General features: G+C 44.7%; 1 protein-coding gene across 1 annotated transcript in view; it reads left to right on the top strand.

The window, feature by feature from the left end:
• The window catches only part of DNAH3 (dynein axonemal heavy chain 3), a 123366-nt gene extending 102274 nt beyond the window's left edge, over positions 1–21092 (top strand). The window contains exons 53-62 of the mRNA XM_045542748.1: positions 62–2203; positions 3924–4149; positions 7281–7525; positions 9134–9250; positions 11913–12067; positions 13418–13585; positions 15173–15315; positions 17728–17932; positions 18646–18783; positions 20697–21092. Of these exons, the coding sequence (XP_045398704.1) occupies positions 62–2203; positions 3924–4149; positions 7281–7525; positions 9134–9250; positions 11913–12067; positions 13418–13585; positions 15173–15315; positions 17728–17932; positions 18646–18783; positions 20697–21050 (3893 nt within the window). The 3' untranslated portion in view covers positions 21051–21092. The remainder of the gene's footprint in view (positions 1–61; positions 2204–3923; positions 4150–7280; positions 7526–9133; positions 9251–11912; positions 12068–13417; positions 13586–15172; positions 15316–17727; positions 17933–18645; positions 18784–20696) is intronic.
• The last annotated feature ends 2679 nt before the right edge of the window (positions 21093–23771 follow it).

Raw genomic sequence — 23771 nt, 5'->3', positions numbered from 1 at the left:
TTTAAGTCTCAGCCAGAGTGTTTTAATACAGCCTGTGATCTCTGTCTCTTGTACCAAATAGGTAAGATGATAGAAGATTACTGGGGGGTATCAAGAAAGATCCTTGGGGATCTGAAATTCTTAGAGAGCCTTAAGACATACGATAAGGACAACATCCCCCCATTGATCATGAAGCGGATTCGGGAAAGGTTTATCGATCACCCAGAATTCCAGCCAGCTGTAATTAAAAACGTGTCGTCTGCCTGCGAGGGCCTGTGCAAGTGGGTGAGGGCCATGGAGGTATATGATCGCGTGGCCAAGGTGGTGGCCCCCAAACGGGAGCGACTGAAGGAGGCAGAGGGCAAGCTGGACGTGCAGATGCAGAAGCTGAACCAGAAACGAGCAGAGCTGAAGCTGGTGGAAGACCGTCTCCAGGCCCTGAATGATGACTTTGAGAAGATGAACACCAAGAAAAAGACCTTGGAGGAAAACATTGAAATCTGCTCCCAAAAGCTGATCAGGGCAGAGAAGCTGATCAGTGGTCTTGGGGGAGAGAAGGACAGATGGACAGAGGCGGCCCGGCAGCTGGGGATCCGCTACACTAATCTGACAGGGGACGTGTTGCTGTCCTCAGGGACCGTGGCTTACCTGGGTGCCTTTACGGTGGAGTATCGGGCCCAGTGCCAAAATCAGTGGTTGACTCAATGTAAAGACAAGGTCATCCCTGGCTCCAATGACTTCAGTCTCAGCAACACATTAGGGGATCCTGTAAAAATCCGTGCATGGCAGATTGCTGGCCTTCCCATTGACTCCTTCTCCATTGACAATGGCATCATTGTGTCCAATTCCAGACGCTGGGCCTTAATGATTGACCCTCAGGGGCAGGCCAACAAGTGGATTAAGAACATGGAGAAAGCAAATAAACTGTCTGTCATCAAGTTCTCTGATAGCAACTATGTGAGGATGCTGGAAAACGCTCTGCAGTTTGGCACCCCTGTCTTACTTGAAAACGTTGGAGAAGAGCTAGATGCTTTTATTGAACCCATCTTGCTCAAGGCAACATTCAAGCAGCAAGGCGTTGAGTACATGAGGCTGGGTGAAAACATCATTGAATACTCCAGGGATTTTAAGTTATACATCACGACGCGTTTGAGGAACCCACATTACCTCCCAGAAGTTGCCGTGAAAGTCTGTCTCCTCAACTTCATGATCACCCCCTTGGGTCTCCAAGATCAACTTCTGGGCATAGTGGCTGCCAAGGAGAAGCCAGAACTAGAAGAGATAAAGAACAAGTTGATTGTGGAAAGTGCCACGAACAAGCAGCAGCTAAAGGAAATTGAAGATAAGATCTTGGAGGTCCTCTCCCTGTCTGAGGGCAACATCCTTGAGGACGAAACTGCCATCAAAATCTTGTCGTCCTCCAAACAGCTATCTGAAGAAATCTCTGAGAAACAGAAAATAGCTTCCATGACAGAAACGCAGATTGATGAGACTCGGATGGGCTATAAGCCAGTGGCTGTCCACTCCGCCACCATCTTCTTCTGTATCTCTGACCTGGCCAACATCGAGCCGATGTACCAGTACTCCCTGACATGGTTCATAAACCTCTACGTGCATTCCCTGGCCCACAGCACCAAGAGCGAAGAGCTGGATCTGCGTATCGAGTACATCATTGAGCATTTCACCCTGAGCATCTACAACAATGTGTGCCGCTCTTTGTTTGAGAAGGACAAACTTCTCTTCTCTCTCCTCCTGACCATTGGCATCATGAAAGAGAAAAAGCAAATTAATGAGGAAATTTGGTACTTCCTTCTAACTGGAGGCGTTGCGCTGGATAACCCCTTCCCTAACCCAGCTCCTGAATGGCTGTCTGAGAAGGCGTGGTCGGAGGTTGTCCGTGCATCCGCCTTACCAAAACTGAAAGGCCTGATGGAACATTTGGAACAATATCTAGATGAATGGAAGTCCATCTATGACTCAGCCTGGCCCCATGAGGAGCTATTTCCTGGATCTTGGAGATTCCTTCACGGATTGGAGAGGATGGTGATCCTCAGATGTTTGCGGCCTGACAAAATGGTCCCGGCCGTTCGGGAGTTCATTGCTGAGAACATGGGAAGGATATTCATTGAAGCCCCTACATTTGATCTCCAGGGATCCTACAATGATTCCAGTTGTTGTGCTCCACTGATTTTCGTGTTGTCTCCAGGCGCAGACCCAATGGCAGGTAAGGACAGAATGTTGTATGAGGAACATAAAAAGCCCAGAATGTGTGAATGGAGAGCAATAGCATGTCCCTTACAGCAGGGATCTCAAACTCAGATGGCTTTGAAGGCCAACCAGTTAATAAGCTAAGGTGAAGCAACTGAAGACTTCTTTTCCCGCCTAAAGGGGGCAGCTGCTACTTAGCACCCACGAATTGTGCCATCTGGGAATGTGAGCCCAGAATCGCCAGATCATCTGATTTTTCAAGAGAAATTAAAAATGCAGGTCCGGTGTGGTGGCTTATGCCTGTAATCCTAGCACTTCGGGAGGCTGGGTAGGAGGATTGCTTGAGCCCAGGAGTTTGACATTGCTGTGAGCTAGGCACTCTAGCCTGGGCAACAGAGTGAGACTCTGTCTCAGAAAAAAAAAAAAAAATGCAGAACTTACCCATGCTTAAATCTTGGTAACTCATTTAATTTTTTTTTTTTTTCTTAAGCCTTATGAGGTCAAGCAGACCCAGGGCTAGATTCAGCCTGCTGGCTGCCAGTTTATACCTTTGCCTTTAACCATTTTCTCTTAATTTTTTTAATTTTTAATTTTTTAAAAATAATTAGAAGCTAAGTGTGGTGGTACCCGCTTAGAGTGTCAGCTACTTTAGAGGCTGAGGTGGAAGGATCACTTGAGCCCAGGAGTTTGAGGCTTCAGTGCGCAACGAACGCACCTGTGAATAGCCACTGCACTCCACCCTGGGCGACATAGTGAGACCTCATCTCTAAATTAAGTAAGTTAATTAATTAATTAATACCACATGTAATTAAAAAAAAATCAAGCAAGGCAAAAAGATATAAGCTCGTGGTTCAGTCAGGGGTGATTTTGCCCCCTCAGGGGACATTTGACGACATGTGCAGACATTTTTATTGTCACAACTTGGGGGTGCTACTGGCATCTAGGAGATAGAGGCCAAGGATGCTGCTCGACATCCTACAGTGCACAGGGCAGCCTCCTCCAGGACAAGATGACCCGGCCTAGAATGTCAACTGTGATAAGGTTGAGAAAACTGGTATGGAGAGCAAGTAAGGTACGTCTTCCTCCTCTCCCTTCCAGAGCTAACCACTGTTACCAGTTTTGTGTATTTTTCCAGAAATCATTGGTACATATAGAAGGGTTTGAGTTGTTAACAGGAATAGATTCGTTTTCTATTCTGCTGGGAGATCTCAACTCCTTAGTTTAATAATATATATGCATTTATTTAAATGCATAAAATATCTCTGGAAGGATTCACAAATCTAATAACACTGGCTACCTCTGGGGTCAGTGAAAGAGACTTACTTATTTCACTGTACAAAGGCATATATTTCCTATTAAAATAAATTAGTAAAAACTCAGTTCATAGTTGTTTGGTTATGTACTCATCTCTCTATTTTTGAGTTTTCCTCTTCATGTTTGGCACCTGGGAATTTCTCTTTCTTTCAAACCCTGATTTTTTTTTCAGTTTGGGTAATTTTTTTTTAATCAAAAATGTCTATGTGTTTAGAGCAAAAGGGAAGTTGACTGTAGCTTCATCCATCATCTTACCATATGTCTAAATCTTCCACAGAGAGATGCTTATTTTGTAATTAACATAAGCCAGTAAGTTTCTGAGTCCAAAATTTTAATGTAACCCCTCCTTTTGTGTTGTTATTGTTACAATGGTCTTAGGTGGCCTGTCCTCTTTCAAAAGCCCCCTTTCTTCCTGGTCTCAGGGCTGCTGAAGTTTGCTGATGATCTTGGCATGGGAGGTACCAAAACACAGACCATCTCCCTTGGCCAAGGCCAAGGCCCTATTGCTGCCAAAATGATCAGTAATGCCATCAAAGATGGGACCTGGGTGGTCTTACAGAACTGCCACCTGGCCACAAGCTGGATGCCTGCACTAGAGAAGATTTGTGAAGAAGTGATTGTTCCTGAGAGCACCAATGTCAAATTCAGGTGAGATGCTGTCCCACCACTGCCTGTCTCTGGGACCCAACCTGCAGACATCATGTTGGCAGCTGGGAATGCAAGGATGAACAAGCCCAGTCATGCCCCTACGAAGCTCTCAGTCTAGGAGAAGGCAGCCCATAGATAAATGACATCGACACCAGGTAATACCTGCTATACTAGCTATTTGAACAAGAACCATGGAGCACAGAAAAAAGATGGGAAAGTTGAGGAAGGCCTGGAGGCCTGACAATCACCTGGGGTTTTGAAAGATGAATAGGAGTTTTTCAGGAAGGATATTCCAGGCAAAAGAGAGAGCATTTGTAAAAGGAAAGAAGTGTATTAAGGGAATACTAAGAAGTTATCCTATGACTCGGGGGTATATGCTATGAAAAGTTGTTGGAGGAGGTAATAGGAGATGTGTCTGGGAAGGTAGATTAAATGTCGACAAGTTTGATTTTTTAAAATTATTATTTGCCTAAAAAAAATCTTATCTGTACAAATGGTACCATTTGTCCTGCCTCTATCCTATATTTCTTGGGATCCATGGAATTTTAATCAACATGGGAAATAAATATTTGGTTTTTGTAAAGTTTAAAGCCCAGCAAAGCTGAGCCCCAGTTTTTGCATTCACAGAATGATGAGATGAACCAGACAGACATTAAAATCCCTTTGAACTCATATGTTCAGGGATTCTCTTATTCCAGGCCAAGGGTCAGCAAAGTATGGCCTGTCAGCCAAATCCAACCTGCTACCAGTTTTTGGTACAGCTTGCAAACTAATTTTTAAATAGTTGGGAAAAAAAACCTAAATAATAATGTTTCAAGACACATAAAACTTACATGAAATTCAAATTTTAGTGTCCATAAATTGTTTTATTGAAAAACACCCATGCTTATTCATATATTGTCTATGGCTACTTTCATGCTACAAGTAGTTGCAACAGAGACCACATGGGCCCACAAAGTCTAAAATATTTACCATTTGGTCCTTTACAGGAAAAGTTTGCCAACCCCTGCTCTAGGCAACAAAGCTTGCTGGTTATTTTCATTTTAGTCATGTCTGCCTAAAACAGTCATGTCTGTTTGGTGCTTATTTACGAAGTCAGATTAGGTCACAGTTGATTTGTATTCATGTAAGATTTCCAGAGGGGAGAGTTTAAGGAAAGTCTGTTGGTTTCAAGAGTGCTCTTTGGTTGGTATGATGCATGGATTCATTGACCATCAGTGACATACTTAAGGAAGAAAAAATTATTCATGCTGACATTTAAGGTCTACTAAAATATGGTCCTAACCCAAAAGTCGTGACCTCAGGTGCCTACAGTGGCCAGGCATGTAACATAAATGAGTGAAGAGGGCTGGACACAAGAAACAGTCCACTTTCCACAATACATCAGCAATCCTTAAGGGCAGTCAGCCTCAGTATCAGACAATAGGGAATGGTGAGGACTGCGGTGAACTGGGAGCACGTGCCCTGGAGAGAAGGGCAGGTGCTGCTTAATACTAGCTAATTGTCGCCATGCAGGAATGCAGGTTTCTTCTGATCAGATTTGCTGATGATTTTGTTTTATTTATTTATTTATATATTTTTTATTTTCATTCATTTATTTATTTTTATACAGGGCCTCAGTCTGTTGCCCAGGTTAGAGTGCAGTGGCATCATCATAACTCACTGCAACCTCAAAGCAATCCTCCTATCTCGGTCTCCCAGAGCGCTAGGATTACAGGCGTGAGCCACTGTGCCTGGCCTGCAGATGATTTTAAAGGGAAAGTGGGAATCTACAGTTTTAAATAAAAGCCCTAGATTTTTAAAAGTTGGCAACTACTTTACAAATATGTTACAGGGTTGTGTGGGTTCACGTGGCATGAGCCGAACATCACCCATCTGTAGGCTGTAGTCAGGGCTTACGCCACCAGTTTATGGCCTCTTCTCCCCCTCCCAGCCCTGTGCCTGGACCACAGCCAACTGCCCACTGAGCCTGATCACGTCCCAGCTCTCCCTCCTCCACATGGCTGCTCAGCCTGTGTCCTGTGTCTCTCCTGACCTCCCATCCCCAAATCTACCCTGTTGAAAATCTCTCTAATGTCTAGCAAACAAACAAACAAAAAACAGGAGGCCGTGATGTATATGTAACATGAGCTTGGGTAGGAAAACCAAATTAATAATAGCCTGGAATGCAATATGCCAAAATGTTAACCTATAGGTGATAAAATTAGCAATTTTATTTCCTTCTGAACACTTTTACATATGTTCCCATTTTTTATGGGCACAGATAAACTTTTGTATCTTAAAGAAAGAACTCCCTATTTCTCCAGGCCCATTTCAAATACAATTTCCTATAAGGCAGTGGTCAGCAAACTTTTCTATAAAGAGCTAGATAGTACATATTTTTGGCTTTGTGAGCCGTATTGTCTCTGTTACAACTACTTGGAGGCAATTGTAGGGTGACAGCAGCCTCAGACAAAAGGTAAATGAAGAGGCTTAGCCGTGTTCCAGTAAAAGTGTATTTACAAAAACAGGCGATGGGCTGGATTCAGCTCCCTGGCCACACTTTGTGACTTTTGCTCTCTGGTGTTTGCCTGGCTCCCCCCAACACACTGAAACCTCTTCTTCCCATGGAACCCCTGGCTCGTTATTTTCTTCCCTCCGTTTGGTCTTGACTTTATAACACCTTGTACCATAGTATCCTGTTTGCTTGTCTTTTATCCCTTGCACGGTCCCCATTTCCCCCCAGCAGCAAGGCTGTGAGTGTTTGAAAGCTAGAAACAGAGGTGCCTAGTGAAGTGCTTTAGCCATAATCTCTGCTAAGAGACTCCAACAGGGGAGGAGTGAGGTGTGGTGACTAAGAACAGGGGCTTTGCAGTCAGAGTCCTGAGTTCACATCTCAATTCAGCTACTTCCCAGTGGCATGTCCTTGAAAAACCCCCTTGACCTTCCTTGCCTCTGTTTCCTCGCTGGTAAAAGGGAAGCGTAAACCCCCCTCACAGGGTGGCTGTGAGGACTCAGGGAAGTAAAAGGACTATATTCAGTTCCTAGCATGGTTTTGGCTTCTAGTGAGTGCTTAATAAATGGTAGCTGTTACTGTTTTTCAGTATAACTTATTGCATTGCTTTAAATACTTGGGTCTGTTGTTCTTCTAGACTCTGGCTAACCAGCTATCCATCAGAGAAGTTTCCAGTCAGCATACTTCAGAATGGGATCAAAATGACCAACGAGCCCCCCAAAGGGCTCCGAGCCAATCTTTTGCGCTCCTACCTCAATGACCCCATCTCGGACCCCATGTTCTTCCAAAGCTGTACAAAGGCAGTGATGTGGCAAAAGCTGTTGTTTGGCCTTTGCTTCTTCCATGCCGTCGTTCAAGAGAGGAGAAACTTCGGGCCCCTGGGTAAGCTATGACAGCACACCTGGGTTGCCTGGGGGAAGGATCACAGGTGATCCTTCCGTGTTTATAGGTGTGTGTTCAAGTCTGCACTCCGAGTTGCCAGTAAAATATGGTATAAGCATGTTCCATGCAATACTTAGGACATACTCATACAAAATATGATTTGTTATTTAACTGAAATTAAAATTTCACGGAGCGTCCTGTATTTTTATTTGCTAAGTCTGGCAACTCCATAACCAGATCAATGTCAATGTCAGGGAAAGAGGTGAGTCTCCAAAACCAGAGGTCCCCTCATGACTGAAGTAATGTGATAATGAGAGAACTAGAGGGTCTATCGTTTTGGCGTTTATTTGCCTGTCTCAGAGACAACAACCATTCTCCAGGGAGTTGTTATCAGGTGATTTATAACATCCTGGGCAGCTCTCTTTACATGTGCATGACAACGAAAGACAGAAATACATCTGGGACGACTATCTGTGCTTCCTCTCAAAAAAATAAAAATATATTTCCTTATCAACATCACCTATCCGTGGCCTAACTATGAGTAACTTAATACTCTTGTGTGAGAGCAGATCATCAAACTGCTAAATACAAATCCCATATCATCACGGTCCGAGGGTTGGGTTGCCTTTCTGTCACCTAGGGGCTGCCTTTGATTCTGTTCAGTGGCCTTGAAATGACTTCCCTTGAGGTAGTCTCTGCCATTCTTTGGGGTTACAAAAGGAGGCACGTTGTCCTCCCGGTCATTCCCTCTGACCATCCCCTTCCTTTCCTTCTACTTGCACACCCTGGCCCTGGGGGACGAGATGGCCCCAGGGGATCCTCCCCCTGCCCCTGTGTTCTGACACCCTGTTCTCCCACCACCCATCTCCTATCCACGCCAGGCCTCCAAAAGGCCCTGCAACTCTTTGGCCCACAACCAACTGTCCCATTGTACTCCGTTTGCCAGGACACACATTTTATTATTTTGTTGTATTTTTAATTTGAATATGAATGTTTAGGAGGAAATTAAACCTCTTTGTTGAGCACAGGTCCCCCCATACTCTGGTGTCCTGCACCAGGCCCGGTTTACACACACACACACACACACACACACACACACACACACACTCGTATGTCACTGTCTGGCCCCAGAGGGCATTTATCATTATACCCTTGGAAATCCAAGCAGTCATTTCTTCAAGGCTGGCCATGCAGTTTTCCCAGGAGCACAAGGAGGGGAATTCTCAAAACCAACTCGGCTCTGTTGCCCAATCACAGCTACTGCTCTCTAGCTATGCTTTCATGTTATTTTTGGAGCTCTGTGCATTACCACAATATTCCAGCCGGGCTGAATAATTCTCATTCCACAAATCCCAGGATGTTAACATCTTCCTTAACAAATGGGGAGGTCCATAAGGAAATTGATTTTAGAATGGATGTTTTCTCGGGCGGAATGGCTCCCACGTTGGCAGTAAATGTCAAGGCTAATAGTTGGCGCGGTGCTTGATATTCACGGGGCTGAAAGGGGCTCTTGGTCCATAATGATGCTTAACTCCACGGGCACAATCTCTGAGAGGAAATTAAGGGCTCTCAGCACTGAAGCCTCTAATTCTTCTCTGCCTCGTGCAGGTTGGAATATTCCTTATGAATTCAACGAATCTGACCTTAGGATTAGTATGCGGCAGATTCAGATGTTTCTCAATGACTACAAGGAGGTGCCATTTGATGCTCTGACCTACCTGACAGGTATTTATGGGAGAGTCTTTCCTACTGTAAACTTCCAGTGTCATGTCCCACATTCCTGCTCTTCTGCCCCCTGTCCTCATTCCCTTATTTACTCACTGACTCATTAATTCAACAAACATTGAGCTCTTACTAATTCTGGTCATCATGCTGGTTATTGTAAAAAAAAAAAAGAAAGAAAGAAAATTAAGATATAATCCCTACTCTCAAGGGACTCACAGTCTACAAAAGGAGAAAAATATAAAGAAATAAATGAGAATGCAGTAATAAGTTCAACAAGAGAAACATTTATGAAGTAGACAAAATAATGATTAAATCTCAGGGGTGGGGGGAGGAAATGATCATGAAAACTTCCTGAAGGCATGAGATGGGATTTGAGGGTTGAGTAGGAGTTTTATAAGTGGAAGAAGAACAGGAGTGGGAGAGGGAAGGAAAAAGCATTTCTGGCAGAGTGATCCTGAGGTGGAAACAGCACTAGCTGTTTTGTATTAAAGCAATCCATCAGCAACCTTTTATTAGTCACCCAGTACATACATAATGTATAATAGAAGAATGTAAATGTATAAAACTTGGTCACTACCTTCAAGGAACACACCATGTAGTCCCAGGGATAGGGATAAAATAGAGATGTGCTCAATAAATGGAATATCATGACCAAAGGTCAAAATGCAGCTTAATTAAAAAACTAGGACATCTTTAAGATCACAGGCAAGTTCCCTCTTCATCTCCATATGTTAAGGAGTTTGTATGCTTTCCAAGCATGCAGCAGGCACTTTATCCACATAATCAATGCACTGAGTCTTCACAGCAATTTTATGTGCTCTATGTTCATAACCCCATTTTACAGCTGAGGAGACTGAGACTTTAGAGCAGTGTTTCTCAACTGTGGGTGATTTTGCCCCCCAGGGGATATTTGGCAATGTCTGGAGATGCTTTGGTTTGTCACAATTAACAGGACTCTATCGCTACCTACATCTAGTGAATAGAGGCCAGGGATGCTGCTAAACATCCTACAATGCACAGGAGAGCTCCTGGCACCTGCGTGCCCCATCAACACAGAACTATCCAGTCCAACATGCTCGCAGGGCCAAGGTTGAAAAATTGGATTTTTGGACCACAGTTTATTGCCGGTGCTTTAGAGTGATTAAGTTCAGTTGTAGAAGGTCACACTGATCTTAACTCAGTATGGTGTTCCCTAAAACAAAACCCAGGTGACACACAGCACAAGTTCAATGGATCTTAGTTTGGCCAAAGAACTTCTCCCAAGAAGGGAGCCATATTCCCGGGCTTCCAGGCCATGCCGACGCATGTCCCACGGCTCCTCTTCAGACCAGAATGAGTGCATAATTGCCCTGGGATAGGGTCTGAGTAGATAATTGCCTACAGGTCATAAACCAACCTGCCCCAACTGTGCCAGCCAGCTAGTCACTTTCCAATTGTCCCAGTCAGGATGGGCTAATTAGGCTGAGGTAACCAACAACCCCCAAATAACAAGGGTGTAAGACATTAAAGGTCCGTTTCTCACCCACTCTGCATTTCCAGCATGAATTGGCAGGAGTCTCTGCTCAAGGTAAAACAGCTTCTGTAGGGCTCAACTTACTCTATATTAGCTTCCTCTAAGTCCCTTGCTTCTTCCTTAGCCAGCCACCCAGGATCCTGCTCCAAGACGTTTAGACCCTTCCAAGCCAGGACCGAGAAAAGCTGAGTCCTCTCACCCCCTAACTTGGGTCTTACCTACTGTTTCCTCTCTGTAGACCCTGCCTCTTTCTGGAACGGGATGTAATTGGGATTGAGGCCATCCTGCAGGGAGCCATTGTGCCCCCCTGACACACACACACATGCATGCACACATGTGTCTTCTCCTTGCAGACCTAGTGTGTTGACCTCAGCTGCCAAATACCAGGTAGCACCTACATACCCTGAATCTGGACCAGCTGGGAAATGTGTTGTGGGCTGCAGAGCTGGATTTGATGTCTTCTCCAAAGAATTAACTAATTCTTTTTTGTAGAGACCTGAGTCTCAGAGAATGATATTAATGAGGAAGTACCAGAGTGGGGAAAATCATACCCCAAGGCAGTATACACAGGATAATCTCAATCTTCTAAAATATATATCTTTGTAATAGCTATCATTAATGGAATTATTTCAGTATGCTGAGAATCATGCTAAATGCTTTATAAACGTCATCTCAGTCTTAACCACAACCTGGTAAGCTGGATACTGCAGTTATCTCCATTTTTCAACCAATGAGAAACTGCTATTAAGTGGCAGAGCTGGAACTGGAACTGAGAATGGTCTCACGCCAAAGTCTATGCCCTAAACCACATTTCTGTAATGCCTTTCACGTGTATGTATACACATACACAAAAAAAAAATGTCTGGAAGATGCCTAAACAGTAATAGTTATCTTTGGTGGAATTCTTAGTGATTGTATTGTTTTCTTTCGGTTTATCTCTCTCTTCTAATTTCTAATGTGGTGAAATATATTATTTTTGTAGCAGCCATAATATCAAAAATGCCTTCTCTTCCCAAGCTGAGCATAGCTTCAGCAGCGCTGTATGCCAGCAGAGCTCCTTGGCTGGAAGAATCCCCTGTTTCAGGCTAATGACCAAGTTCATTACGACCATCCCTGGGCTCAACTTCTCCCTCTGTCGGTTGTCCCCAGGGGAATGTAATTATGGAGGCAGAGTGACTGATGACAAAGACAGGCGTCTCCTGCTGTCCCTTCTGTCCACGTTCTACTGTAAGGAAATCGAGCAGGACCGTTATGCACTTGCTCCTGGAGACACTTACTACATCCCTCCCCACGACTCCTACCAGGTGAGGAGTGGGGCAGGGTGGCCACCTCTTTCTCCCACAGGGGCTCAGTAGTCCCCATATGGCTACGGAGCTGCAATGTGGCAAAGGAGAGCTCAGGGGCTACCTAGGGCTTTCTGACCTGGATCCATAAGCTATTTCCAATATTCCCCAAGAGTCTTCAAGAGAGGCACTGTGACTGTTTAATGAATGCTGAGTATTTGATAGAAAAGGTCTTTCAAAACATGGGGTCCATCCAGATGGGGCGTGGAGGAGAGCAAGATGATTAAGATGAACCCTCAGTCATGGGCAGACTGGAAATTGCTGCCTGAAGACAAAGGCACAGAAGGTAGCAAAAGGTGAGGGACAGAAAAACTGGATGGGGAATGAGAAAGGGAAGACGAATACAAGAAAGATGGAGGAAGGATGAAAAAGAGCTTACTTTCATTGATCACCTGTTACATGCCAAGGCCTGATTCCTTTGTAACCTCATGTGTCTTTCCATTTACAGGTAAGGAAACTGGGGTTTCAGATGACAAGCTTACAGGTTACACAGTTAGCTTGTGATGGAGCCAGGATCCAAACCCAGTTCTGTCTGACTCCAAAGCCAGGCATCGTGGGGGAGCAGAGAGGAAGCCAGTGGTGGGAGGAGAGATACTCAGCCCCATCTGCCTTCATACTCACTCCCCAGAAAACTGGATGAGGAAGAGCTTGGGATGTGTGGGCCCAGCGTGTGTGTGTGTGTGTGTGTGTGTGTGTGTGTGTGTGTGTGTGTGTGTTTGTGCGTGCGTGTGTGTGTGTGTGTGTGTGTGTGTGTGTGTGTGTGTGGCCTGTGCTACTGATACAGTGTGAGTGTATAATAGAGGGAATGGCCTGAAGAAAAAAAAAGATTTTCTGTCTCTTTCAAATGTCCCCCACTCTTTTTGGGAACTGCAGCCTAACCCTGATGCAGGTTAAGTCCTTTGTTAAAAGAGATAACTCAGCCATCCCAGGTGGCACCAGCTCCCCAGATGGGTGGCTGGTGGAGGCCGCAGGCTTTGTCTTTGGCAGAGACGGGATGACTAGAACAGTTAACCACAGTAGCCTAGAACTGAGGGGCCCTCCCTTTAAAAGCTCTGTATTTCTGCTGATGTTCAGGAAATTTGGATTTTGAGATGACAAGGTCCACCATTTTGTCTCCTTTGCAGACAAAGTAATAAACCTTCTCTTTCCTCCTCCCCAAACCGTTTGTTCTCATTCTTCTGATGTGGCCTTGAGGATAAGTGCCGAGTCTTCGGTAACAATTCCTGTTCAGATCGGGTACAGCTAAGCCCTGAGTCATCTGTGGGACCCCAGAGTCTCTGCGTTTATGTGAACTGGAGATTTCCTTTCCAGACCTATATCGACTACCTCAGAAGCCTGCCCATCACGGCCCACCCCGAAGTGTTTGGCCTTCACGAGAACGCGGACATCACCAAAGACAAGCAGGAAACCAACCAGCTGTTTCAAGGGGTGCTGCTGACGCTGCCGAGACAATCGGGAGGGAGTGGCAAGTCCCCGCAGGTAAGTGGGCTTGGGGCGGGGACCTGAGCCAATCTCCCGGGCAGTTTTCCATCTAGTGGGCACACAGGATTGCAGGATGACCAAGAAGGCAGAAAGTGGAGGCCTGACAGACCCCTGAGGGAGGGGATGGGTGTTCTGGTCTCACCTCTGAGAGTCTTTAAATACAGAACTGAAAGGGAACAAGGATTTCCAAAATGTCCACTATTCCTGTATAAACGTTGTGATTTCTTGCTATATCCATGTATCACCTATACTCCATTTACATAATATGTTAGAACTAACTGTGTTTTGCTTAAAAACATTTATTTCAAAAACTGCACGTTGGAACCCTAAGTGGAAAACCCAGTATCATTTCCATCAAGTCATGACAGACACACAAAGAAAATGAAAGCTAAACAGTGATGAAGTTCTTTCCAGACGGTGTGGCTGGCTGAAGCCTTACTGGTTTCTTGCTAAAGGGCAGGGGGCAGGAGGTGGGGGAGATCTGCAAGTGTCACAGAACTGTGAAATTGTCACCAACCTGCGCCTTTTCTTTGAGAGGAATGAAAAGAGGAAGAATGGCCAAAACTTGAAAAGAGAGTAGCTTTTTCACCCTGTGACTCAACACTATCATATTGTTTTGTGTACTGGAAACACCTGAAATCATTTTGGGTACCTCTAGCGGTCACAACTCACACTTTGTGAAGCACTGAAGTAGTCACCCTACTCAGTCTACAAGTGAGAGGGAAACGACCCCCGGGAGAGGAAATGAGCTGTGTCAGGTCTTTCATAAAGACCCAGAACCACCGTCTCCTGACTCCACCCACCCCCATCCCTCCCTTCCCTTTTCCTCCTTCCCAGCTACCTCATGTCCAACCCCTCTCAGCTGTGGAACTTGCTCATTTGGTTTCTTGATTTGGTTCATGGTGCCGTAAGTGGTCATTGGTATGAAGGGAAACCAGCCTGGTTGGTGTGTCCCAATGTAGGAGTGGAAATTTCCCTCACAGTGGGAAGAGGGAAGGACGTGTACATCCCAGCCTCCCACGTGCACAGGGTGGTGGAGCTCTGTGTCCCACTCACACCCAGGTCCTTCTCCTCCTCGAGCCTCTAGGCCTGTCCCCTTCCCTATGCAGCTAAGCCCAGTGCCCTGGGCTTTTCTGGCTCAATGCTGAGGAATAGCCTACTGCTCCCCATGTCGCTGGTACTGAGAGAGAGTCCCACAGACTCCAGGAGCTGGTCGTCAGGGGCCAGCTATGAGAGCCCTGGGAGACCCTCACCCAGGATCAGTGCTGCCCTGAGCCTACCTGGCTGAGCAGGAATTCACCCACTGGCCCTGAGGCCCTTGCCCCAGGTGTGAGGACAAGGCTCTCATTGCTCAGCATCTTTACTTTCTGGGCCAAGGGGTGATGTCCTCCCCAAGGCTGGTAGGGTGATGAGTTCCCTCCTTTCCCCACCCCAGGGAAAAATTGGCTTCTGTAGGAGAGTTCCCAGGAGGTCCTACATAGCATGTCTGAATAGACAGATGCCCCTACTTCAAGGTTACCCAGACAAAGCCACAGCCTGTGGGGCTTGTTTCTCACTCACCTCTCTTACTGCCTGCATTTTAAGGAAGTGGTTGAGGAGCTAGCCCAGGACATACTCTCCAAGCTTCCCAAAGACTTTGACCTAGAAGAGGTCATGAAGTTGTACCCTGTGGTCTACGAGGAATCTATGAACACTGTCCTGAGGCAGGAGATCATCAGATTCAACAGGTGGGCCGGATGGTCTTGCTGGAATCTTGGGAGTTGGAGTGGGAGGGGGAGGACCTAATGGGCAGTAACTGAGAGGGTTGCTTGAAAAGGGTTGCTGTGTAGAGGAAGTGGTTTGCCCCACACATAGGGAGGGCTATAAATAGGGCCACCCCCAGCAGGTGTTGACTCAGGGTGAAAGCACTCCTCTTCATTCTCTCCCGTTCGTTCATGTGACATCTATAAAGTTACGCTAAAACTGCTACCAACCACAAACTAATAGTAAAAGTAGTCATCAGAGCCACTTTTATTGAGCCCTTAGTGCCAGATATGGTTCTAAGCACTATGCATGGTTCTCATTCAACCCGCACAATAGTCTTTTGAAATATGCACAGTTATTAATCCCTCCACCACCATTTTACAGATGAGAAAGCTGAGATCCAGAAGGGTTAAGTAACTTGCCCAGGGTTGCACAGTCATTCAGTGTGAGAACTGAGTTTGAACCCAGTCTGATTCCAGAGCCCAGGTGCTTAACCAAGATGTGAAATCAGAGTGAATGTAGAAAGGGCTGGGAGAAGTTCATCCCATTGCCTCTGTCGCAGGGATAGGGGTGTTATTGGCTGGCCATGGGGCCAAGGGTCTGTGGCCTGCTCTTCTAGTCCCTCTTCTCCTCCAGTTACTATAGCATACAGCCCAGTGGGATCACCTTGATTTGATTTCTAAATAGTCAAAACTGAAAGGGTTACCAAAGACCATCTAGGCCAGGTGAGGAAACTGAGGTCCAGAGATGACAGTGGTTTGATTCAGGTCTCAAGGGTCTCAGAGCCAAGCAGGCTAACACTCATCACTTCTGCCTCCAAGTCCAAAGTTCTTGCTCCTCCAGATATTCCACGTGTTGCTGTCTCTGTTTTGCCTCACTGGGTCATTGCTCAGTTTTAGGGACAGCCTTGACTCTGGAGGACTAGGTAACTGGAGGAATGTTCTTAGAGTTTCTCAGCTTCCCCAGTGTTAGGGTTATTCTCTAGTGTCTACAGGCAGTTGGTTGTAAGGGGACTAAGAAAGGTGTGGGGTATGAGCCAGACACCCTGGCACGATGGACTATAGTCCTAGTCTGTCCAATCAGACACCAGGCCTAGTGGCTTCTCTCCTCTGCACCCTTTCTTCTCTAAGGCCAGTGGAGCTCTTCCTCAGTGGTTGCAGGGGCTTTCAATAGCCTTTACCACTGGCCATTGTAATATGAGTGGATGGGGTAATAGCAATCTTATTTTCCAGTGATGGTCAGGATTAATCATTTCAAGCAAAACTCTAACATTCCTCCCCACTACCTTTTCTTTTTTTTTTTTTTTAACCTGTTCACTCAGTGGTAGGGGAAGCCCAAAATGATTAGGCGATAAGTTTAGCTTCCAATTCAGGGAAACCGTGATTGTGTCTTTTGGGGCAAGTGTTCTTTCCTTGGATACTAAAATCTTGAAACCAGCAGAGCTCATAGTTGCAAGAATAGAAAGAAAAGTTTTGCAAGTAATCCTTTGGGTATAACAGAGATCTGTGGTGTCATCCCTCAGATGGCAGCTTTGTACCTTGACTCCTTAGAAAGCACGTGTCTGAAACTCAAACTCCTCTTGATATGAACGTTTAGAGGTTACACATGCAGAAATTCTTTTCCTGCATTTGATCATTCTCCTGTCCATTTGGTTGAGAGTCTATAAATCTTTGGAGATGACAAGCTCCTTCTGGTGGTAGATTTTTTGGTACCCTAAGGTGAATTCCCTCTTGGCTTGGCTGGGCCTCAGGACATAGAGGCCAGAGGGAGAGGCAGGTGAACCTTGGCTGCCATTCTCCCGGGCTGCCCTTCAGCTGCCATTTCTCAGGTGTGTACCTCATAGTCTCTAAAAAGAACAACTTTGACAATATAAATCAAAAGCCTCAAAACTGTGCACACCTTTTGACCCAGAAAGCCTTTAGTAAGAAAATAACTAGAAACTTGCACAAAGATTGATATATGGATGGCTGTTTCTAGCAATGTTGTTTACACTGACAACAATCTAGAAATAATATATTTCAACAACAGGGGAAGAGTTAAACAAAATGAAACATTTTGCAGTCATTACAAAGGACACTTTAGGTCTTTATTCATTGAATTGGAAAGATGTTCCCTATATGCTAAGAGAGAAAAACAAATTGCAAAAAGGTAACATAGTAAGATCCCATCAAAAAATATTTTGTGCTTATACAGAGAAAATCTGGAAAAATATACATCCAGGTTATCTTTAGGTGGGGGGGTGTAATAGGTGATTTAATTTTTCCTTGACTAATGATTATACATTAATTATCTGACCTTTTAAAGGGGAGAAAGTAAAAGGATACCTAGAGTCAGTGCACTTGGGTAGAATGGGACGACTGGAGAGCCAGGCCCAGCCAGCTTCTCTGTCCTTGCAGGCTGACCAAAGTGGTTCGCAGAAGCCTTATCGATCTTGGCCGAGCCATCAAAGGACAGGTCCTGATGTCCTCAGAGCTGGAGGAGGTCTTCAATAGCATGCTCGTGGGTAAAGTGCCAGCCATGTGGGCGGCCAAGTCCTACCCATCACTAAAGCCGCTGGGGGGCTACGTGGCTGACCTGCTGGCCCGCCTGACCTTCTTCCAGGTACCTGGGGGTCAGGGTAACTGGGCACTTGGCATGCGTACTTAGGCAGAGAGGACATTCTGAGATGACAGGTCAGAGGCAGGGGCATAGGGCAGGCAGCCACGCTGCGTCCTGGATTGAGCACCTGGAAACAGTCTCCCTAGAGGTAGGAGCAGGAGGGAGACTTTTAAAAGTCCTTGAAAAGATTATAGCCTATGGAGGCAGGAACAGGAACTAGAATAAACGTCACAAACTGGTGGCTGATGGGCCAGATTTGACCAATAGATAGGTTTGGTTTGGCTGCCTGGTAATTTAAAAAATTTTTGAGCTAGCATGTAAACGTTGGATTTTTACACATAAAAATCCAGGTGTTTGACTGCAAAAAAAGGGGACACCTGAAACAATGGGCCTGCATTCTTGCACGGCGACTGTTGCTGGAGATGAGTGGCTGTCGCTCAGTTTGGACGAGGCAAGGCACATATTCTCCACTGCTACAGTCCTTAGCACTCTGTTGTATCCCTGACACCAGCTTGCACCTGTGCTTTGTTAAGGTAGAAGTATATTTCTTTGTACCCTCATTTCAAGAGTTAGAAACTATAAGCTAAACCGAGAGGGCTGCCTGTTTCAAGAATGAGGAAAAGCCTATTTCCTTATAGGACTTGTTTACATTACCTGCCTTTGGACCATCTTTGATGTGTTGTTGATTTTGAATTTTGATTTCTGTGGCTCTCCAGGAATGGATTGACAAGGGCCCCCCTGTGGTCTTTTGGATCTCCGGATTCTACTTCACACAGTCTTTTTTGACGGGCGTCTCTCAAAACTATGCCCGGAAATACACCATCCCCATTGACCACATCGGATTTGAGTTTGAGGTAGGTGTGCTTTGGATTAGGTCCGCTCAAGGGGCCAATCAGTCAAAACAATGTTGCCGATTTACTTAGGACACCAAACAGCTGGGTGTATTAAGGACCAAATGCTTCTGAGATAGTACAAATCAAGTATTCAGCATGACTTACAGTAGCTCCAAAGCTATTCCTGGCAGAATTAGAGGATAGCCAAGGCTTTGTCTCTGTATATATAAAAAGGAATCTTTCCAGAGGAAAACTCTGCCACCATCATACCAAGAAAAATGAAAGCATCCTCCCCACACAATGTGGTGGACTCTTCATTTGAAAGAATGTTAATGGCCTTGGGTAGTCCTTTGCTTGGAGTAAAGTCAAAGGAACAGTCAATATTCAAGAATCACCCTGTCCACAGGTGGAGAGGAAGGGGTGAGATGAACTGTTGTAGAACACTGTCGGATTTTTAATTCTATGGAAAGATCCTTTGAGATCATCTAGTTCAGAGGTCACAAACTGGTTGCCCTAGGTCTTAATTTAGTTTATGAGTGAACTTAACTTCATTGGCCTTTGAAGATTATGCTAAGCCAAATGAAAACAAGAAAGCAAATAGCTAGGATAAACATTGGAAAAAACGATAAGACCATGTTTTTTGACGTTGAAATGATTGCATACCTAGAAATCCTAGTGAGGTGGCTCGCACCTGTAACTCCAGCTCCTCGGGAGGCTGAGGGCTGAGGCAGGATTGCTTGAGCCCAGGAGTTGGAGCCCAGGCTGAGCAACATAGGGAGATTCCATCTCTTTCTAAAAACACACACACCCATACCCATATATAGACAGTCCCTGACTAACAATGGTTTGATTTGAAATTTTTCAACTTTACTATGGAGCAAAAGGGATTCAGCAGAAACTGTACTTTGAGTACCCATACAACCATTGGGTTTTTTACTTTTAGTACAGTATTCAATAAATTACATAAGATGTTCAACACCTTACTATAAAATAGGCTTTGTATTAGTTAATTTTGCCCAATTTTAGGCTAAATGTTCTGAGCATGTTTAAATTAGGCTAGGCTATAATGTTAGGTAAGTTAGGTGTATTAAATGCATTTTTGAATTACAATATTTTCAACTTACAGTGTGTTTATTGAGATATAACCCCACTGTAAAGGAATGCCTATAGAAGAATTTGTAAGGTGGCTCTGGTTATTGGTAAATATACAAAAATCCATAGTCTTTTCCGATTCTTGCAATAAGTACTTAGAAGTGGGAAAAACATTCCATTCACAATAACAAAAAAATATTAGAATTTGAATGATTTTAAGTGGAATTTGTGCTCTCTGGTTCCCCATACTCCCCACCACTCCCTATTCTCCTATACTTTAACCATTTTCTGCATTTATCTGAAGGAATTTGAATTTACACAGTGGTGTGCAGGAGCTCAATCATACCAAGTCGCTAGAGCCATTTACATTTTCAGGAATTTGGGGAGCTGGTTGTTAAATAGTTGGTAGCCTGAAATTGACCATGGTGGGAACCTTCACAGCACAGAAATTGACAAAAACTACAAATCAAGTCTTTATTCTCCCCACCTTCATTTCTAGAACTGTTTTACCATCCTGCCTCTGAATCTGAAGATCCAGGTCCCAAAAGCAAAGGGATTGTGCAAAATCGCTGAATTAGTTTTAGTTAATGTGGTCTCTTGGCTCCTATCTCAGTGCATTCTCTGTGCCCACCACATAGAAGGGCAGCCTGCTGACTAGGAATCAGACCTGGACCAGATATGGCAGGCAGGAATATTATTGCAGAAGCCCCACTGCCCTTGGAGATACCTCCTGGGAGAGGCAGACTTTGCAGCCAGGTTGCACTTTGGGTATCAGAGTATTCCAATCTCTTAATGCTGCCCCATGTGGGAAAAGGAAAACTCACAGCTTTCCACTCTTCCAGGTAACCACACAAGAAATGGTCATGGAGAGTAACCCAGAAGATGGGGCCTACATAAAAGGGCTCTTTTTAGAAGGTGCCCGTTGGGACAGGAAAACGATGCAGATTGGGGAGTCTCTTCCCAAGATCCTGTACGACCCGTTGCCAATCATTTGGCTGAAGCCGGGGGAGAGTTCCATGTTTCTGCATGAGAACATTTACGTGTGTCCAGTCTACAAAACAAGCGCCCGGAGAGGAATCCTCTCCACCACAGGCCATTCTACCAACTACGTCCTCTCCATTGAGCTCCCAACAGACATGCCCCAGAAGCACTGGATAAACCGAGGGGTGGCCTCACTGTGCCAGCTGGATAACTGATGCCATTTGTCTCAAAATAGAAAATAAAAGGCATTTCATTCTCTACTACAACCTAGCTTTCCTGAGAGTCACGTGGAATGACAGTGATGGCAATGACGGTAATGATGATGATTATATTGCTATGAGCAATTGCTATGTGCCAGGTATTTCACAGCAGCCCTATAAAGTAGGTTATTATTATTATCCTCCTTTTATGGCTGCAGAAACTATGATACAGAGAAGCAAAGTAATATCCTCCAAATCAGATAGCTACTAAAGTAGTATTTGAACACAGGCTGTGGGACTCTTTGACCTAGACTTTTAGTCATTTGGCTAGGTTCTCTTATGGTTATTGTTTTCATATTATTTTGCTATAACTGTCATTGAATTTCAATTACTTATTTTCCAGTCTATCCACATGGGATACCTACCATCAAGGCCTCTCAGAGGTTGAGAGAGTCTTGGTCCACTTTTATTTGTTAAGGTTCTTGATGTATTTAAAATGCACTACTCACAACAATCTTATGCAGTAGGTATTAATCGTTCATCTCCATTTCACAGATGCAAAAACAGATTTAGACAAGTAGCTAGCCCAAAGTTCCACGCCTAGTCAGTGATAGAACTGAGACCCAGTTGCTTGTCTTGCTCGCCTACACAGATGGGTGGAAATTTTAGGAAGAAAGGGGAAGTGAGAGAAGCAATGTTTGTTGTATGCCTACTGTGTTACATGGTTTGTGCCCCGGCCTTTGGATATCTTGCTTGACCCTGTGTGGTGGGAGTGACTGTCTCTCTCTCTGGAGGTTCAGAGAGATCAAGTAGCTTGCCAAGGATCACGCAGCTCTTTCACTTTGCAAAGCCAGGTTTGAGCTGAGGTTGGTCTGGCTCTTGCACCCCTGCATTTTCCACTGCCCCAGGCTGCCTCCCTGCCAATGACTTGGCTCTGTTGTGATGTAGAATCTCAGCTCCAACTACACAAGTCTGTCCAAGAAATTTCAATCACTTGTTTCTCCCTAGGGGCAGCTGGAAGAGAATCTTGAAGGAGATAAAAATCAAATTCTTGATGTATTACTTCTTCATGAATTCTCTCATGTAGCCTTTGGCTCCAAATGGCTTCTTTCAGGGCGTTCCCATTGGTCACTTCGCAATTGAGCAAATGCATAAGGCTGTTTGAGAGTCTTAATGTGTCTGGCCTGGCTTTTCTGCCTTATCTCCAGAAGAAATGCCCTGACTCAGGGTCTTTGATTTTTCCTGAATGTGGGAAACTTCTGAGAACCAAATAAACATATTCCGGAAATTTCAGTTTCTTCACGGTGCCAACCAAATGCTGATTGAGGACTCTGAATTCTGAGATCAGCAAATGATCCAAGTGATCCCAGAGACTGTCAATGGAAATTCTTCAAATCTTGCCAGGTGGCAATACAGAGACAGTGAGGAAGAGACAGTCTCTTGCAGCTCAAGGTAGGTGGCTTAAGAGCTTTTTTTTTTCGCCCAAGAAACAAAACTTTTTCCAGTGGGGCAAAAAAATTAGAATGAACAGATAGCTTGAACTGACTTATTGTTCCAAATCAGATTGTTAGTCATTTCAGACAGAAAGATGTCCTGGATCTCAAATCCCTGAATCTTGGACTGGTAGGTAAGTAACATTGCAAGCTGTAAAAGAGCTGGCTGTGAGGGAGTTGCTAAGAGAACAATTGAATTTTAATTACAGTTATCTAACTACAGCCTCAGCAACAAAAAGCTGAGGGTGGCAGGGACTGACTGTTTCATTCCTCAGGGGTCAAGGGACAGAATGTTTTCATATGATGGATTAAATTTTTGTAATTTAAAAAATTTCCTCCACTTTGGAAATAAAGATTGCCCTAAATTTGAGGTCATTTTCCACTGGGGCCAATGCAGTAATTAATGTCTCCTCCTGGGAGAGAGCAATATGCTCTTCAGAAATCGTGGTGAGTTAGAGGCTGGAGTCCTGGGGAAGAGATGGCCAGAGATCAGCTCAGTGAGAAGCTGCAGGCCCTGCTTATAAATAGCTCAGCAGATGACATCAGACAAACCTTGTCACCAAGCTAGTCCTTGCTCTTTAAAAATCTAGCTGTTGGGTAAACAGTTATGTTCAGTCCTTGTCAGTATGGGAAGATAATTACGTTGAAGGAAGGGATGTAGGGAAAGTAGGTTCTGCTTTTATAAGACTGAAGATGGGGATTTTATAGTCTTGGAGAGAAAAATGGGGAAGACACTATTAAAAACAAAACACAAGTTACTTAGAAGGTTTGATAGTAAATCAACAATTATGTTTTTGAGTAATAGTATATGCATCTTTGCAAAGGGGCTAAGCATATAAAAGTCACATTTAGGTAAGATTCCTGGCGTGTGGAAGATGCACAAAGGTTGGCTAGCAATTAGATAAACTTCCGTCTTGAAGGAGGCTGGGTGAGAAGGGTGATTTCTACACTCAATAGAGTAAGGCAAAAATTACATGTAGTCGAAATCCCCTTGAGTTACTTAGAAAGGAACCATGATGGAGACGGGTAGGCCATGTCTCACTTGGTCCAGTTTTCCCCCCCAGTACAGGAACAGATCGCTGTTTCATTGGCTGACCACCAAATGAAGTAATTGGCTTGACTTCACGGGCTCTATGTTGCATAGGAAATACTTACCTTTAAACATTAGAACCACCTCTGGGCAGGGGAGTGCCTCCACCATGAGACCAGCTGGAAGGAAGAGTGGCAGAAGGAGGAGCAAATT

The sequence above is a fragment of the Lemur catta genome, chromosome 2, assembly GCF_020740605.2.
Source record: "Lemur catta isolate mLemCat1 chromosome 2, mLemCat1.pri, whole genome shotgun sequence".
Lineage (NCBI taxonomy): Eukaryota > Metazoa > Chordata > Mammalia > Primates > Lemuridae > Lemur > Lemur catta.
Note: the sequence above shows the minus strand (reverse complement) of the source record. Positions and strands in the feature narration are given on the sequence as shown.